The sequence below is a fragment of the Manihot esculenta genome, chromosome 12 (genome assembly GCF_001659605.2).
Source record: "Manihot esculenta cultivar AM560-2 chromosome 12, M.esculenta_v8, whole genome shotgun sequence".
In the NCBI taxonomy this organism is placed as follows: domain Eukaryota; kingdom Viridiplantae; phylum Streptophyta; class Magnoliopsida; order Malpighiales; family Euphorbiaceae; genus Manihot; species Manihot esculenta.
The window spans coordinates 4,591,285-4,609,297 of NC_035172.2; the positions used below are offsets into that span (position 1 = coordinate 4,591,285).

General features: G+C 34.3%; 2 protein-coding genes across 2 annotated transcripts; both read left to right on the top strand.

Annotated features, from left to right (window-relative positions):
- The first annotated feature begins 6,457 nt into the window (after positions 1 to 6,457).
- LOC110628848 (cytochrome P450 CYP82D47) lies at positions 6,458 to 8,443 on the top strand. Its single transcript, XM_021775667.2, has 2 exons — positions 6,458 to 7,454; positions 7,680 to 8,443. Exons 1-2 carry the CDS (start codon positions 6,516 to 6,518, stop codon positions 8,304 to 8,306), a joined length of 1,566 nt encoding a protein of 521 aa, XP_021631359.1. The 5' UTR covers positions 6,458 to 6,515; the 3' UTR covers positions 8,307 to 8,443.
- A 2,428-nt stretch (positions 8,444 to 10,871) lies between these two features.
- LOC110627402 (chaperone protein dnaJ 20, chloroplastic) lies at positions 10,872 to 11,879 on the top strand. The gene is made up of 2 exons (XM_021773694.2): positions 10,872 to 11,435; positions 11,522 to 11,879. Exons 1-2 carry the CDS (start codon positions 10,941 to 10,943, stop codon positions 11,654 to 11,656), a joined length of 630 nt encoding a protein of 209 aa, XP_021629386.1. The 5' UTR covers positions 10,872 to 10,940; the 3' UTR covers positions 11,657 to 11,879.
- Positions 11,880 to 18,013: the final 6,134 nt, after the last annotated feature.

The window sequence follows — 18,013 nt, forward strand, 5'->3', positions numbered from 1 at the left end:
GCTCCTCAAGCTTCAAGCTCCACAACTTCCTCTTGTTACTCAAACCTTCAAACCCAAATGAAAACTCATGAAAACCTTGCCATTTGGAGGAAAACACCATGAAAACATCCAAGGAGAACCTAAACCCCACCTTGACCACAAAGAGAGCTTCCAGCACCCTCCATGGCCAGTCAACGGGGCTTAAATAGGTGGCCAACCGCCCTTCCTTCGGCTGCCGAAACTGCATGCAAAACCATGCAACGTTCGGCGGCCTAGCGTGAAGTTTCGAAAGCCGAACCTATAGCACTTTCGGCGGCCGAACATGACCTTCGGCGGCCGAACCTGCATGCTGCCTCCTTGGTCTTTTCTCTTCCACACTCATGCCCTTTCCTTTCAAAACCATAAAACACTTACAAAAACATGCTAGAAAACCTTGAGAAAACCCCGCAACACGAATCCGACATCCGAGATTCCACCTGACGGTAGGAATTCCGATGCCTGAACGAGCCGGGTATTACAGCTGCTATCTTTTTGGCTTCATCTTTATCCTCGGGGAGTTTACCTTTCTCCAAGTACTCTAAGTAAGGGGTCATCCAAGTCGGGTTCTGTTCCACCTGCAATATCGTGTTAGTTTTATTAAAAGCAGGTGTATGGACCTGTTGTATGTACACTTCATCGAGAAGCTGTTCCAATTCTTCTTTGGATAATCGGCTAAGCAGATCTGCTTCCTCATTTTCCTCTCGGGGTATTCTTTGAAATCTGATGGTTACTCCTCGACTTGTGAGCTCGGCTTCTAAAGTTTTTACTTTAGCCAGGTAACTTTGCATAAGGGGGTCTCTAGCCTGATATATCCCTGTTACTTGGTTGATCACCAGCTGAGAGTCGTTGTTTATCTCGAGATCGGTTACTCCCACTTCCAGTGCCACTAACATCCCATTTATCAGGGCCTCATATTCTGCTACATTATTCGAGGCTTTGAACTCTAGACGTAGGGCGTAACACACCTTAAAATTCTCTGGCCCCTTAAGCATTATTCCGGCACCACTGCCCTCAGTGCTTGATGCTCCGTCTACATACAACTTCCAGTTAAATTCTGGATGAGGCTTCCCCTCACGCTCCCGTCCTGCTATCCCTGAGGATGATCCTCCCTGCTCCTCGTTGAATGAGCATTCTGCTATGAAGTCAGCCAAAGCTTGAGATTTTATAGCTGTCTTGGGTCGATATTCTAGACAGTAAGAGCTGATCTCTACGGACTAAGCCAACATCCTACCTGAAGTTTCCGGCCTGCGTAGGATCTTCTTTAAGGGTTGGTCTGTCATCACAACTCCTTGGTGGCCTTCCAAGTAAACTTTGAATTTTCGGACTGCTAGCAATAAGGCGTAAGCCATTTTTTCAATGTTCGAATATCTGACCTCGGTATCTCTGAGTACCTTGCTGACGTAAAAAATGGGTTTCTGCTCCCCTTCTTCCACCCTTACCAACACTGCGCTGACTGCTTGTTCTGAGGCTGCCAAGTATATCAAGAGTTCTTCTCCTTTCATAGGACTACTGAGCACGTGGGGCGAGCTGAGATATCTTTTAAGCTCTGCGAAGGCCTTCTGGCAGTCTTCTGTCCATTCAAAGTTTGGAACCTTCCTCAATTTTTTGAAAAATGGTAAGCATTTTTCTGCTGACCTTGACATGAATCGATTGAGTGCTACTACTCTTCCGGTTAGTCTTTGGACGTCCCTTACACAGGTCGGCTCTGGCATTTTCAATATGGCTTCTACCTTCTCCGGGTTAGGCTCGATGCCTTTTCCGCTCACCATGAATCCCAAGAATTTTCCTCCTCTAATAAAGAAAGCACACTTTGCTGGGTTCAACTTCATTATGTACCGGTTTAATACCCTGAATACCTCCCTCAAGTCTGCTATGTGTTGCTGGAAATTTGGGTTTTTGACCACCATATCATCTACATAAACTTCTACATTCCTGCCAATCTGATTTTTGAAAATTTTATTCATCAATCTTTGGTATGTTGCCCCGGCATTCCTCAATCCGAATGGCATAGCTCTGTAGCAATAAGTCCCATCTTCAGTTATAAACGAGGTCTTTTCCTCATCCGACCTTTCTATTGGGATTTGATGATAACCAGACATAGCATCCAAAGAAGACATATAATCAAAACCGGCCGTAGAGTCGACCATTTTATTAATATCAGGAAGTGGATAACAATCTTTAGGACAGGCCTTATTTAGGTCAGTAAAATCTATGCACATCCTATATTTGCCATTGACTTTTTTTACTAATACAGGATTTGCTAACCACTGTGGGTACATAACTTCCCTAATAAAGCCTGCCTCCTCAAGTTTCTGCACCTCTTCCCTGGTGGCCTGCTGCTTCTCTCTTCCTACTACTCTCTTCTTCTGTTTTACTGGCTTGGCTTCGGGGAGTACATTCAGCTTGTGTGTCATTACCGTAGGGTCAATTCCAGGCATGTCGGAGGGCTTCCAGGCGAAACTAGACGCATGACCTCGGATCAGGGCCATGACTTCAGCTTTTTGTTCTTTAGTGAGGCCGGCGTTGAGACTAAAGACCTTTTCTACCTCTGCTTCTGATAAAGGGAAGATCTCCAGCTCCCCCACCGGTTCTGTCCTGGCCTCTGTTTTCTCATCCCGAACCTCTAGAACTTCCGAGTCAAGAGCTTCTCCAGTGGAGCTTGGTTCTGCTACTGTGGCTAAGTATACTACTCTTGCCTCTTCCTGGCTGCCCCGGACTATTCCCACTCCTTCTTCTGTTGGAAATTTAAGCGCCAAATACCTGATACTGGTGACAGCTTCGAAATTGAACAGCGCAGGCCTCCCCAAGATCACATTATAGCTTAACGAAAGTTTGACCACTAAAAATACCTCGTGGTGAGTACGAGTTCTGGGTGCTTCACCTAAGGTGAGAGCCAGCTTCACCTTCCCTTCCACGAGCACCGGTACTCCTCCGATCCCCTTGATTGGTGCTTGGTCTCGGACCAACTGTTCTTCCGAAATTCCCATCTACTGAAAAACCCGGTATGGTAGCAAGTTGACTTTACTCCCATCATCCACTAAGACCTTCTTTACCCGATAATTGTGAATGACGGCTTCAATGACGAGCGCGTCATCATGGGGCATCTGAATACCCTGAGCATCTTCTGAAGAGAAGGTGATTGTCATGGGAGAGTGGTCAACGATCTGCATGACCTCGGTGCTGCTGGTCTCTCCCTCCCGATTTCTCTTCTTCCTTCGGCGGCCCATCCGTCCTCCCGTTCCTCCAACAATCATGTTGATGGTCCCACTGGATCCATCGTTCACTGGTCCCGTTCCTGTTCTCCTCGGCGCCTGAACCGCCGGACTGGGTTGAGGCCTTTGTCCCTCTGATTTCTTTATAAAGTTCTTGAGGTGCCCCCTCTTTATTAACCTCTCGATCTCTGCTATCAACTGGAAGCAGTTGTTGGTATCGTGGCCATGCGTCCGATGATACTGACAATATTTGTCAGGATTCCGTTGCTCTGCTTTCGACTTCATAGGTTTGGGCCACTGGAGGAATTCCTTATTCTGGACAGCCATGAGCACCTTGGCTCTGGATGCATTTAGTGGAGTCGGCTTCTCAGGGACCCAAGGGGGAGGCAATCTTGACTCAGGGACTCGTGGAGGGGGCGGCCTTTGATCCCTTCGCTCCCAGGCCTGCTTGTACGGCTTGGGCCTCTTGCAGTGTTTCTTTTCGTGTTTCTTCGGCCTCCTTTCTTCTGAGGCTTTTTCTTTTCCTGTCATCCTTTTGGCAAATCGGCTTGTTACTAAGGCGTCATCCTGCCTTATATACTTCTCCGCTCTCTGCATCAGCTCGGCCAGGGAGGTCGGAGGCTTCCTGCTTAAGGAACCGAAGAACTCGGCAGAGGTCGTTCCCTTTTGCATCGCTTCTACCGCCCTTCCTTCATCGAGATCGGGAATCTGCAGGGCCTCTGTATTGAAACGAGCGACATACTCTCTGAGTGATTCACCCTCTCTCTGCCTTATTGTCTCCAAGTAGCTCGTCTTCCTCTCTGCTGGCACCCCGGCTATGAATCGACTGATGAAGCGAATGGCTAGGTCTCCGAAACTCCTGATGCTTCCGGCCTCAAGGCTATTGAACCACGCCCGCGCTGGTCCCGAGAGCGTCGTTGGAAATACTTTACACATTAAGGCATCAGACAGAGTTTGCAACTCCATGAAGGTCTTATAGTTCATGACGTGCTCCCTCGGGTTACCAGTTCAATCATAAGCCGCCATTGATGGCATCATAAACTTCTTAGGGACAGTCTCTTGCTGCACCCACTTTGAGAAAGGGGAAGAAGTAGGCAAAGAGGTTTGGCTTTGGTCTTTCTTACCTAGCTCGACGAGGAGCTGTTCTCTCAATTTCTTCAACTTTTGGTCCACCTTCTCGTCTTCTGGGCTGGGTTTTTTCTCCAGGTGGTACTCCTCCTCCTCTGCTTCAGTTCTCGTCCACCCGGTTATTTCGGCGGAATAGTTATCCACCTCCTCATTTGCTATCATCTCTCTCGCCCTCCTCGCATGGATTCGGGCCTCCGGTCCTTCCTCTTCGCCTGCTTTTCTTCCTCTTTCTTCAGTATCGCGGCTGCTTGTTTAGAGACGATCAGGTGCAGGTCGGGGGTCATTGGTCTGAGGTTCCTCTACAACCGGGAATGTATTTACTGGGGTGTTGAGGCCTCTCTGTTGCATTATCTGCCCCAACCAGTGGGCGGTATTCTGTAACTGGCAAGCCATGTTTTGAAGATCCTGGTTAGACAAGGTAACAGCGGGAGTATTCCCTGCCAAACTTGGCGAGGGATTGAGAGGAACAAGTGTTTGGTTGTTTAATGTCGTAGGACTAGAAAAGGAGAATTGCTGCCCCTCTTGGGCAGAGCTTAGGTCATTTGGGACGTTAAGGTTACTTTCTTGGTGATTAGCCATCGTGGATCTCAGTGGGTTTTGTTAAGAGTGAAAACTCCGGTGATGAAAAGATCTCCGTCGTTTTCCCACAGACGGCGCCAATTAATAATCTGAGATCCAATAGAATAGGGTTTTACAAGGGTTTTGGTATTGAAGGATAAAGCTTGGTCTATCTCTCTAGAGGGGTATCCCTTTTATCCTTTCTGTCTGCTTGCTGATGACGTACTACGGCTCTCCTATAATTGGGCCACGCGTCTCTGCCATACAGATATGGGCGTACGAGGATATCAGGCGCCTGCTCCATGCGTAACGGCTTCTGATTCTCCCCCGTGCGTACGCTCGAGCGGATCTGCCAGGCTGTATGATGAGTCTCGTTCTGGATCCTGGGCTGGGCCGAGAGCTGGGCTGGACGCGGAACCCAGGAGGAGAAGGGATCCGTGGGGAGGTTATACGGGCTGGGCCGATCTCGATTAGGAAGAATCTGGTGGAGTCCGGCCTCAGGGGTCTGATGATCCGGGCCTGTTTTACTTGAGAGAGCATGCGGACCTTCCTTTCATGGGCCATGGCCTTAATCTAGGCCCAGGATTGGGGATAGGAAAATCCAGTGGTCATCAGCTCCTATCACTTCTAAATGAAAATTTCAATTTCTTTTATATATGTTTATACTATTTTTCTATTCAGAATAATTTAAAATTTATAATTGAGAATATCAGATTTTTTATAAAAAATTTTTTAATTTAATTTACCATCTTGATAGCAATAAATTTAATTAAATTATTTATTTTTGATTGAGTCGAGTTGAAGAGAAAATCTATTTAAATTAATTTTAATCATTTTTTATTTTTATATACTTTAATATATAATAAATGACTTAAATTAAATAAAGCTCAAACTTAAATATTATAAATGTTCATGATTTTTTTTTCTCAAATAATAAATATTCATAGTTAACACTACTATATTTTAAGATTTAAATAAAGATAAATAATGAGTATAAAATTATTATTTTAATATTATTAAAATAATAATTTAAAAAAGCAGTTTAAAATTATTATAAATAAATTTTATTTTTTATTAATATAATAATATTTTAATGATAAAAATTATTTTATATTTAATAAAATTATAAATTTATTTGTACTTTTAAATTGTTAAAAAAATAAATAAATTATTAATTTATATTTTCTTAAATTATTATTATTATTATTGATATATGGTTATAGTTGACTGTAAATTTATTTTTGTGGTAGAGTAAATATTATAATATTTCATATGTTAATATATTTACTTTGTCGTTAAAAGTATTATAAATATTAGATCAATAAAATTTCCATTCCTTGGAACTATGAAAATCCAAGGTCATTCAAAGGAATTTAGGGCAAAAAAGTTTGACTGACCGACTCGCTACCCAAGCCTAGACGTCATTATTGGACCAACCATTTTTTTTCATTATTTTGTCTTTTACTCCACGGAAAGGGACGGCTTCCTCTCTTTTTCCTGCACACTGAGTTCATGAAGCTCTATAAATTTCACTACGTCCTTCAACTCCAGCACTCAACCAAATCCTCCCTCCATAGTCCAGAGATTCCAGCCCATATCATGGATTTCTCTTCAAATTTCGTAGCAATTCTAGGAGTTGTAGCTCTACTCCTACTTTATAAGCAATGGAGGGCAAAGAAATATAGTAGCAAAGGACGCTCTTTGCCCCCACAAGTGCCTGGTGCCCTACCAACTATAGGTCACCTTCATCAATTTGGTGCCAAGAAAACATTCGCCCGAATCTTGGGTGACATAGCTGATAAACATGGTCCTATCTTCTCCATCAAGCTGGGGATTCACCGCACAGTGGTGATCAGCAATCAACACATAATGAAAGAGTTCTATACAACAAATGACAAGTTCTTAGCTTCACGCCCACCTTCAAAACTATCAAAGCACCTAGGCTACAACGCTGCATCCTTTGCTTTCGCACCTTGTAGTTCCTATTGGCGCGATGTCCGTAAGCTCGCCGTGGTGGAGGTCCTCTCCCCACAGAGGCTGAAGTTGCTCAAGGATGTTCGAACATCTGAAGTGATCAGTCATTTGGTCAAGGATTTGTTCAAGCGATTCAAAGAAAACAAGAACAATCCAGTCAAGGTTGACATGAGCAAATTGCATGAACATTTGGTGGTGAATATAATGACAAGAATGGTGGCCGGGAAGCGATACTTCGAAGGTAGCAATAATGGACACGATGAAAAGGGACGTCCCTTTGGACAAATCATGAGGGATTTCATGTATGCTGCTGGTGCTTTTGTTCCTTCAGACATGGCTCCATTTCTAGGATGGACAGATTTTTTTGGGCCTGTCAAATCTATGAAGAAGATTATGAAGGAACTGAATTCAATTTTCGACGTTTGGGTTGAAGAACATGAGTTGAGAAGGCTTAACGGTGAGGTGGAGACCCCCCGGGATTTCATAGATGTTTTGCTCAACGCAATTAAGGATGATTCCATGTTCGGCAATTCTCGGGAAACCGTTATCAAAGCGACAATACTGGTAAATTATTATTTTTCAAATGAAAGAATCATCATATTATATCATATTTTCTACTATTTAAGCCTTCGGGGAAAAAAAAAAACTATATATATCTTAAATAATATTCATTTGTTTTTTTATTATTATTATTAATTAACACGTGATGTTTGGATGTTATAGTATTTAACAGAAAGAAGTATCGCTTTTCAGCGTTTCATCTATTAACAGTTGAATTCAATTGTGCAGACTCTTATTGTTGGTGGGTCCGATACAACATCCATCACCATGACATGGATGTTGGCCAATTTGTTGAACAACAGGAGAGAATTGGAGCTTGCCCAAGAGGAAATAGATCAGAAAATTGGAAGGGACAGACATGTAGAGGAATCCGACATCGAAAACTTAGTATACCTCAAAGCTATCATGAAAGAAACACTGAGATTATACCCAGCAGGGCCTCTGGCAGTTCCTCGCGAGGCAATGGAAGATTGTACCCTCTGCGGATACCACATTCCAAAGGGTACTCGTTTTTTGACAAACTTGTGGAAGTTGCATCGCGATGAGAGTGTATGGCCTAGTCCTGACGAGTTCAAGCCTGATAGGTTTCTGACAACCCATGCATACGTGGATGTTTTCTGTCAGAATTTCGAACTCGTGCCATTTGGTTCAGGGAGAAGGTCCTGTCCGGGCCTCAACTTTGCTATGCAAGTGATACAATTGGGAATGGCAAGGCTGCTTCAGGGATTTAACTTCACAACACCAAATAATGAGCCTGTGGACATGACTGAGAGCTTAAACATATCCTTAGACAAGGAAACACCTCTGGAAGTTATGGTCACCCCACGTCTTGCTCCTGAACTTTACCAATATTAAGCTAGAAGATAACTATTTGATAACACTGTGGTTATTATTCAAATAAAGAGAATCCATGTAGTTTAAGGGTAATTAAGTTTTATAATCTAATAAGTTGTAAGCTTACAATTTAATAAGATTGATTTCAAGCCTTGGCATTTCCACCATGGAAATACAGTAGTATTAGCATGGATTTTCTGACAAATCTTCATCCGTCAGAAATTTTTTTAATCACCGACGGACTTTATGACATATTGGTGACGGAACAAATTTTAACTTATTCGCGACGGTAAACATTTAAAAAAAAAAAGACGGGAAAAAATTCAGAGCCTAAAACCACTAAAAGTTTAAGCCCATAGCTAAAAGATTCATCAGCCTATCTAACCCACCAAATAGAAGAAAGCCCATAAGATCGGTTTATTCTAGAAAAACAATTGAATCAAATTAAAAACAAAACTATATTCAATTGAATTAAAAATCACATTGATTCAAAAAAAAATTATTTATCAGTTTAAATTGTATTTATATTTATTTAGATTTAACTTAACTTTTAGACTTTATTCGTCAATAATTTTATCTAATTATAACATTCAATTAAAAAAATTATTTGACTCAGCTCTTTTTTTTTTTTAGAACGTTAAATCAACCAAAAAAATTTTATTTTATAAATTTTAAAAACTCACAATTTAACCGTTATTTTCTACCAGAACTGAAATTTGCTCTCCTCTAAAAATGCATACATTAATTATATATATATTTTAATGTATGCTATCAATTTCTTTTATAATAATATGATTAGTTTTTATTATTATAAATGAAAATTTCAAATAAAAAATTATTTTAATTTTTGAAAAAAATATGAATTACTGAGTTATTATCTTTCACTTTAGCAGTTTGAATATATATATATATTAAATTCCATTGTACTTAATTAATACCTAAATTTATTATATTATATGATTCTATCAATCAAATGCTAAATAAATTGTTATTTAGTTCATAAATTTTAGGATTATTTATAATTTGACCATTTAAAAAGAAAAATATTTTTCTAATTTTTAGCTTTTACGATAATATTCTTGAGTTTTTTTAAACTATTAACTGCTAATTAGATAAAAAAACTAAAAATGTTTATCAAAATAAAAATTAAAGGAATTTAATCAACATAGTAGTTTTTTCTATCTGGCTAATATATCCTAAAGGTAAATGAAAATTTTTGAATTCAAAATTTTTTTCGCTTTTTATATTTTAAAGGTATAAAAAACCATTTTCTTCTATTATTTTATTTTATTTTTAACACGTAATTTTCTTTTTTATCTTTTTCTATTTTTTCATCTCTTTTTTTTTTTCATTTTTTCTTTTTCCCATTATTTTCTTTCATTTCACTTTTTATAATTTTTTCTATTTTCATTATTGTTTTACCTCTTCTGCCATTTATCTACCTTTGTTATCATATTATTTTATTCTCATTATTTTTTTATCATTTTGTTTTTTTTTTGTCATTTTTCATTTAAAATATTTGAAAATCTCCTTCAGAAATTTAAGTTAGTTCAGAAATAATAGACCTTGCTCGGCTGTCTCATTCCGAAATTATGCCACTTCTGGAATTGGGATAAATTTGGTAAAGTCTGGCCCACTACATTATTACATGGAGGAAGAAAATATTGGTTTTGCTTCCTCACACTTCACTTTTGTTTTTTTATTTTTTCAAAAAAATTAATTAATAGACCTTTTTTATAAATGAAAATCAATGAATGAATTTTTCTAAAAATTTTTATTAATTAAATAATAAAATATTTAATAATTAAAACAAATGAAATAATTAATTAATAAATATTTATATTTTGAATTGTTGAAAAATATTTGCGCGTATTAATATCTATTAAGTTAAAATTACATTTAAGGGTGTAGAGGGGGGTCCCACAAAAGTAATAAATAAGCGAAAACTATAATCTAAGAGGGGTAAACTAGAGGAGAAATTTCTTCCTCTAGAAGGTAGAGGGAGAGTCTTGCTATTGTTTATTTTGGATAATGCCAAAACTAAATGTCAAATAAGAGAACAGATGAAAAGTGATAAATGCAAAGAAATTAGGCAGTTTCAAGACAACTACAAGCTTACGAGAAACAAGTGTCCTGAAATAAAATCACTTTGGACAGTGAGGTGACCAAGTTGCTTGTCTAGTTGCGTGGCTGCTCTCTCTCTCTCTCTCTCTCTCTCTCTCTCTCTCTTTTTCTGTTTAAGTTCAATCCTTAAAAAGAAAAAATCACTTTCACCATTTCTGTCAATGACTATTAATGCGAGGTGGGCCTCTTCCCATCTTATCATTTGGGCTGCTGGGTTTATTTCTTTATTTCACATTCATAATATTTAATTATAAAATCCTATATATATATAAAAATCGAATTTATGTAAATTTATAATGTAAAATAAAAATTAAATTGATATAAAATTTAGGTATTTATATTATAAATTTATTAAAACTAATTTAGATAAATTTTCTCAATTGCTTGAGTCTTTAAGATTGTACGGATATGTAATAATTTTTCTCCTCCTTGGGACCAGCTCTTTAAATATGCGACTTCGATATTCATCCGCTCAATACAACTCATACCTTGAGAGCAAGTTGCAGAGCATCACCAAGAAAACACAGAAATATGACGAGTAGCAGAATGATTTCAGCCGGAAGCCAATCCACCTTCCACCCAATCACAAAACCCAAACTCTCAACACCATTATCCTCTCTGAATCCATCTTCTCACCTTTGCTTCAATACCCATTTCCAAAAATCAAGCTTTTCCGTCAGAACTCATTCCAAATCCATCAGAACCACCCCGATTAAGGCCTCCTCAGCCACCGCCGTTGATAACTTTTACGTCAACACTCAGAATTTCTACGATTTGTTGGGAACCTCAGAGAGTGGAACGCTCTCAGAGATCAAGAAAGCTTATAAGCAACTAGCCAGAAAGTACCACCCTGATGTATCACCGCCGGGCTGCGCCGAGGAGTACACGAAGATGTTTATTCAAGTACAGGAGGCTTATGAGACCTTATCAAATCCCAAAAGCAGAGCTTTGTATGACAGAGACATGGCTGCAGGCCCGGACTTGCACGAGATTTTCTCCAGTAGAAAGCGATCCCGCTTCAACGAGGTATATACAAAATTTTTCCCCCAGAAAATCAAGATTTCTGTATGGTCTCTTGATTTCTAATTTAAGCTGAAACTTTTTATGAGCAGGGATTTGAAGATGAAGATAGAAGTGAGTGGCAACAGAGATGGGAGTCTCAGCTTACTGAGCTGACGAGGAGGAGTGGCCATAGAGATATGGAGAGTTTGAGCTGGGGAGCTAAAATGCGCAGCCAAAGAAGTTAGCAGAAATTAGAGAAAAATGGATGATCCCATGTCTATACAAGCTTTTTTTTCTTCTTCATCCGTTTTTTTTTTTCTCTGTTTCTGGAGAATCGTTTGCAATCCTGATGAGAAGAAAAAGGGTTTTGTTAGGCTACCGCAGGGAATCTGTTAAGTCTTAATTTGCAGAAAACGTATATATAACATAGTTTTTCGAACGCCTCTTGGGGTGTTCTTGTTGTGCAAACTTCATCAAATACTTCTCTTTTTAGAATTTAAAATATTGAGAATTTACTCTGATAATTGAATTCTTGATCTCAGTTAAGGAAAAAATATCACCAAACTCAAAAAATGGATGCATTAATTAGCCATTAATTGCCCAAACTGGCAGAAAGAACACCAATTAATAGCTAAAGTTACATTATTGAACCCGTTTGTGAATATTGGTTAGAAATTGTTAAATCAAATAAAATGAAAGAAATAAAGTTATTGAAGAAATAAATTAATTACGAAACATAAAATAGGGTAATTTTCATTCACCGCCTCTCAAATTAAGCCATTATTTTACATTACTTATTAAAATTTGATGCGAGAAAGTAATTTAATTTTAAAATGTTTTAAGTTATGTAAGATATGTTATATGTGCGTTTTATCGAAAAATTAATAAAAAATTTATTTAAATTAATAAAAAATAAAGTTAAATTTAGTAACTACTGTAAATTAATGACTTAAATTTAATAACTATCAGTGAAAATTATTCTATAAAATAGGCGTTAAATATTAGATAACTATAAATATAAAAAGGTTAGGAAGCTTATTTTTTAGTGTCTTTTCATAGCTAAAAAAATTATTATTTAGTTTTTATAATATAGTGAATTTTATTAATTAATTTATTAATTTTAAAAATATATAAAAATATTTTTAAAATTTTTAAAAGTCTATTAATGATTTATTTTATTAATTTTAACCATTATATGTTGTATAAAAATTTAAAATACTTTCAATATAAAATAACTAATTAATAAATTTATTATAAAAATTAAGTAATCAATTAGTAAATTTTTTTATATTATAAAGATTAAATATAGTAAAAGTTTAACTGTTAAAAATAGATTAATTAATAAATTTTTTAAAAATTTAATATAAGGTTTAATATATTTTTTAAAATTAAAATATTAATTAAAATTTTTTTATATTATAAAAATTAAATAATAATTTTTTTAGAGAAAACTACAAATTCAAAAAGAAAATGTCGTTATTGAGTTGAAGTTAGGTTGGAGTGAGGCGTGGGGTTGTAGTAGGTGATAGCACTTGGACAGGACAAAATAGATAATAGATCTATAGACCTTTTTGCCCTTCTCACACGGCAAATGTATTGCTAGATGTTTGGGAAATTATTGAATTTTCTTGAAATGTCACCGAGCAGAACTAAAACTTGGTAAATTATTTAATATATTTTGTAAAATTAATAAATTAGTTAATAGTGATAAACAAAGATATGTGAACACTTGGACAAAATTCAATACAATGAATTTATCATTGATACATAATTGATTCTATTAGATCGCTGTATATTTGATTTTAAAAAAAAATTATAAAAAAAATTATAAAAATCTATTAGGATACTTCGATAAAAATCTTTCAACATTCAAATTAGATTAAGAATTATATCATATTTAATAATATATAGAGAAAATAAAAAAATATAGTGAAGTATTTTCAAGAAATTTCTAAAATGATCTCTAGAATTTTTTTGTAAATATACAATAAAAAGATTAATTTTTTTAAATATTAGTTCCTCGAATAAAAAGGATCGAGAAAGAGTTTGTGGAACCTCCTTTAGAAATTAGTTATATGATATTTATATTTCAATTATTTAATTATATTAGGTGGTCTGACAATTATCTAATCAATGTAGCTGATTTACCTATATTATTTAGTTAGGTGTATCAAGTGCGGTGGTTGAGTAGTCTTTTTACGCGTGTATTTAATATTTCAGATAGAATTGAGGAAGCAGTCAGTATTTTATCCTGATTTTATAAGATTTTTATTCGATTTATTTAATCTATACAAAAAAATAAAATTTTTTCCGTCATTAAGGTCAGTTATTCTACATTTTTCAAAATACTTTATTTGTGATATGAATTGTAAGTATATATAAAAATAATTTTTTTAAACATAATTAATGATAAAAAAAATTAGCATTCATATAATCGCAATTTTCTTTTAGCTTAAAAAAAACGTTAGTAAATCAATGTTTATGCACTATTCATAGAAAGACTAAACAAAAGTAGTTGAATAATCAACAACTTCCAAAAAGCAGTGTGAATTATAATTTCCAACAGTGGAAAGCGCGTTTTTCGAAATAGAATTTGAATGAAAGTTTTCCAAATTTTAGGCCTTTATTTATTTTCTGAAAAAATATTTCTAAGTTTTTTTCTTAATATTTAAAATACTCAAAACTAAAAAATAAAATAATTTTCAATTGAAATAATTTTTTTAAAAATAATTTTTAATGTTAAACGGGCGATTCATTTCTGAACTTTAAAAAAATTATTAAATATTATCAACATAATTTATGATCATCTTTTATATTTAACATTACAATTAAATAATAAAAAATATTTTTTCTTAAAAAATATTATTTATATATAAATTAATTTTTTAAAAACAAATAAAATCATGGTTAAGAAATAAGTTTACCATTTACTTATATTTTACCAACTTCATTTTCTTGTCTATAAATAAGTTTAATCATATTTTGTTAAATGATTGGTGCTGAAAAGGTTAAATTAGTGTCACCATCCTAATATAAGACTAAATCCGTAATGGTAGCATCAGTCAAATATTCACGAAGCTTCTCAGATGGGTCGGTTCAGTCTATTCGATCCTGACTCAATTCTGCTAAGTAGATTGGACCTCTCTTGAGCCTCAGTTCTCCACCCCAAATTCGGCCATTAGACTTAATAGGAGAGGGGACAGCGGATCAGCCACCTAACAATTTTGTCTACACGCACTCTAAAGGGAAATTAAATAGTCGTCTGGCATGAATCAAATTTTTAACGCTTTCATACGTACGGATCTGTATGACAAAAACATTTGGTCCCGTAACTGCGAGACTGTTAAACGTCACTAGCAAACAAAATGAAAAAAATAAAAGGAGAAGAGAACTCTACTCTAAACTTACAAACACATACTGTAAATTTTATTTTTTAAATATCAGAATATCAAATTATATATTATATATGAATACAAAAAATTATTTAAATTAATTTAAAATTAAATTAGTTTTAAAAAATTAAATTTTAAAAAATTGATGAAACGAAGGAAATATTAAATATATCTAAATACCAAATATTAATATTTATTTATATTAACGTAAAAATAGTTTTTAAAATGATAAAAATAAACCTTATTTATATGTATTTTATAATTTATCCAATGTTCTAGGGTGTGAGGAAATTGAAAGACAGGAAGAAAAATTGGATCCAACCTTCTAGGTTCTGAAGAAAACAAGGGGCTGACGTGGGATTTACAAAAAATTCAACCGCTGATTTGGGTTGGGATCCAAATCAGCTTTGAACTTTATGACTTTTTTGCCCCTTCTAGATTTCAAACTTTTGTCAAGTCTTTTCACCGTCAACCCAAACGATCACGCTTAACTCTACGTTATTCTCGGTACATTCAATAATTAAATTAAAAATGTTAATTTCTCTATTAATTTGAAAATATTTCCATTAAAAATAATTTTTATAGAATATTTTCTAAAAAATATTAATTTCTCTAAAAAAATATTTCCATTCAATAATTAAAATAAAATATAGTGCTCTAATAAATTTAGTTGTAATAAATATATTTATAATTTTTTAATAAATAAATAGATTTATAATTAAGAGTTGGCTATTGTTAATTAAAAAGAAAAAAAGAAAAAAAAAATGATCCTCAAGGTTCTAGCTTTGCGTGGAGATGGGCAGAGAAGGAAGAAAAATTGGATCCAACCTTCTAGGTTATGAAGAAAAACCACTAGCTGACGTGGGTTTTGGAAAAAAGAAAAAAGATCCAACCACTGGTTTTGATTGAGATCCAAATCAGCTTGACATGTCTTCCTCGTCAACTTCACTTGTTCTCACCATTTTTGTACTCCTTAATTAAATTGACATATATAGAATATATTGTTTAATTTCATAATTTAAATTTAATTTAAATTATTGAATTATCTATTAATAGGAATTATAATCAAACTAATTTTAAACATTATCAGTACTTTTTGAAAATTAGTATTTATTATTATTTAAATTTTGTTTTACATAGCTAAAATTTGTTTTATAAACTAAATACAGTTTTGTTATTATTTAAAAATAAATTAAGAATTAATAAAATTCAAATAATAATTTATTCAACAAATATGCAAAAATAAATATTAAAATCTATTGTAAATTGAAATATAAAAATTAAATAGAGTTTAAAAAATTGTAAAACGAAATAATTTAAGCGAATCCAGGTCTGGCGAAACCATAATTGCAAGTGACCCTCACGTGTCTATCATCTCCGACATTTTGCAGATATTCATTTTTAACCATTTGATGAGTCTTTTTTTAATCATTTTTAGTTCAACGATGCCATGATGCAATGAATGAAGACGGTGCCCCCCTTCTGCAATGTCCACATTATCATAAAAATGAAGTCGTTTTCCTTTTCTGCCTTAAATAATAAGAAAATTTTCATGCATCTCAAGGAAGAAGAAGACGAAAATAATGAAAATGGTAGCTAGGTCAATTGACTTGGCCACAAAGCTCAACCATGCTGGCCCATGGAAATATATATATATATTGTCGATAGGTATTAAAGGGAGAGGAGGGGAGATGAACACCGGTGATCTTGGTTAAGCAAGAATTTCCCTTCTAGAATAGGTCTTGTAGAACGAAAAGAAGGCTGAACGCTGGAGAGAAACTTTTCTCTTGGTATAAAATAGTAAAATATTAAACAAGTCATTAATAAGCAAAGACAGTAGCAGTTGGGACAGAAATATTATAACAACCTTTGCATGGCATAATTGGCACTGTAGTTGTCAGCGAAACATGTCGCCTATTAGATCTCTGTGGATGATAATGAAATTAAAAATTAAAAAAAAAACTTAAATAATTTTAAATTAATTAGCTGGCTAGAATATTCCTCAACAAATAATTAATTATGGCAAAAAACTAGTGGTTTTTTGTTTCAGTTTTAATTATTATTAGTTCTATAAAATTGGGGTTCACTCAGATAATTAAGTTAAAAAGAAAATTTATAATGGTTGAATTATGCGGCAAGTCGGTGAGGTTATTCTAATTAAATAAATAATATATATGTCAACAGTATTAAATTAATTTAATTAGAAATTAATACCATTGTCAAAATAGAGTTGTGAGCACGCATTGATGCTGATACAAATCATGAGTCAACTCGTGTTAATTATGATTAGATGATCTTATTGGAACAAATGTCTGCAAATCTAAACGAAGAGCCATTTAAAAATTTGTCGAAATAAAAAAAAAAAAAGAAAATGAAAGGTATCATTTATTAATTGTTGACTTTTTGAACTATTTTTCATACAAATTTAAAGGTTTATTGTCGTTAAGATGATAAATTTTATAATAATTATATGTATTATAATTTTATTATAAAGTAAATTTGGAGAAAAATACTTTTAGATAAAATTAGAGAAAAAATAATGAGTTTTCACAATTGAGAACCAAATGAAAGTAGAGAGTGAACAAAACATTATCTCTTATGCAAACCTATGGAAGTTCTCTCCTCAATAATATTATTTATCACAGCCGAGTATAAATAATAATAATTTTATTTTCAGATAATAGGTTCTATACTAAATAAAATTATAGCATGAATATTTATAACTACATCGAAAGTAAAGAAGAGAATTCACTATCGAGTAGGAAAAAAAAATTTTAAGTACGAAAAGTCAATGATTATAGAAAAATCTAACTAACACTAAAAAATGAGAGAAAAATCTATTTTTAAAAAATATTAGAGTGAGAACAGATAGTTTCATAATTGAGAACTAGAGCGAAGGAGAGGGGGAATCAAAGCACTACCTCTTCTAATGCAAGCCTATGAAAGTTCTCCTCTCAACAATACTATCATCACAACCAACTATAGATATAATAGCTTTCTTCTCAAGTAAGTTTTAAGTAACTATGCTAAAATAAACTACAAAAGAAATATTTGCAACCTGAATCGAAGTAGGGAAGTGAATCTATTACTGGGCGAGATAAGAAAGCTACGAAGTAGGAGAGCCAATGAATGCATGAAAACTTATAATTAAAAACTAGGAGAAAAATGAAAATTAGAGAAAAATTTCTTTTTAGATAAAACTAGAGAGAT

What these genes read in the sequence shown, in the direction of transcription:
- LOC110627402 (XM_021773694.2), top strand. Translation starts at nt 10,941, where the DNA reads ATGACGAGTAGCAGAATGATTTCAGCCGGAAGCCAATCCACCTTCCAC. An exon ending in AGCGATCCCGCTTCAACGAG is followed by an intron (nt 11,436 to 11,521) that starts GTATATACAAAA and finishes TTTTATGAGCAG; the next exon opens with GGATTTGAAGATGAAGATAG.
- LOC110628848 (XM_021775667.2), top strand. Translation starts at nt 6,516, where the DNA reads ATGGATTTCTCTTCAAATTTCGTAGCAATTCTAGGAGTTGTAGCTCTA. An exon ending in TTATCAAAGCGACAATACTG is followed by an intron (nt 7,455 to 7,679) that starts GTAAATTATTAT and finishes TCAATTGTGCAG; the next exon opens with ACTCTTATTGTTGGTGGGTC.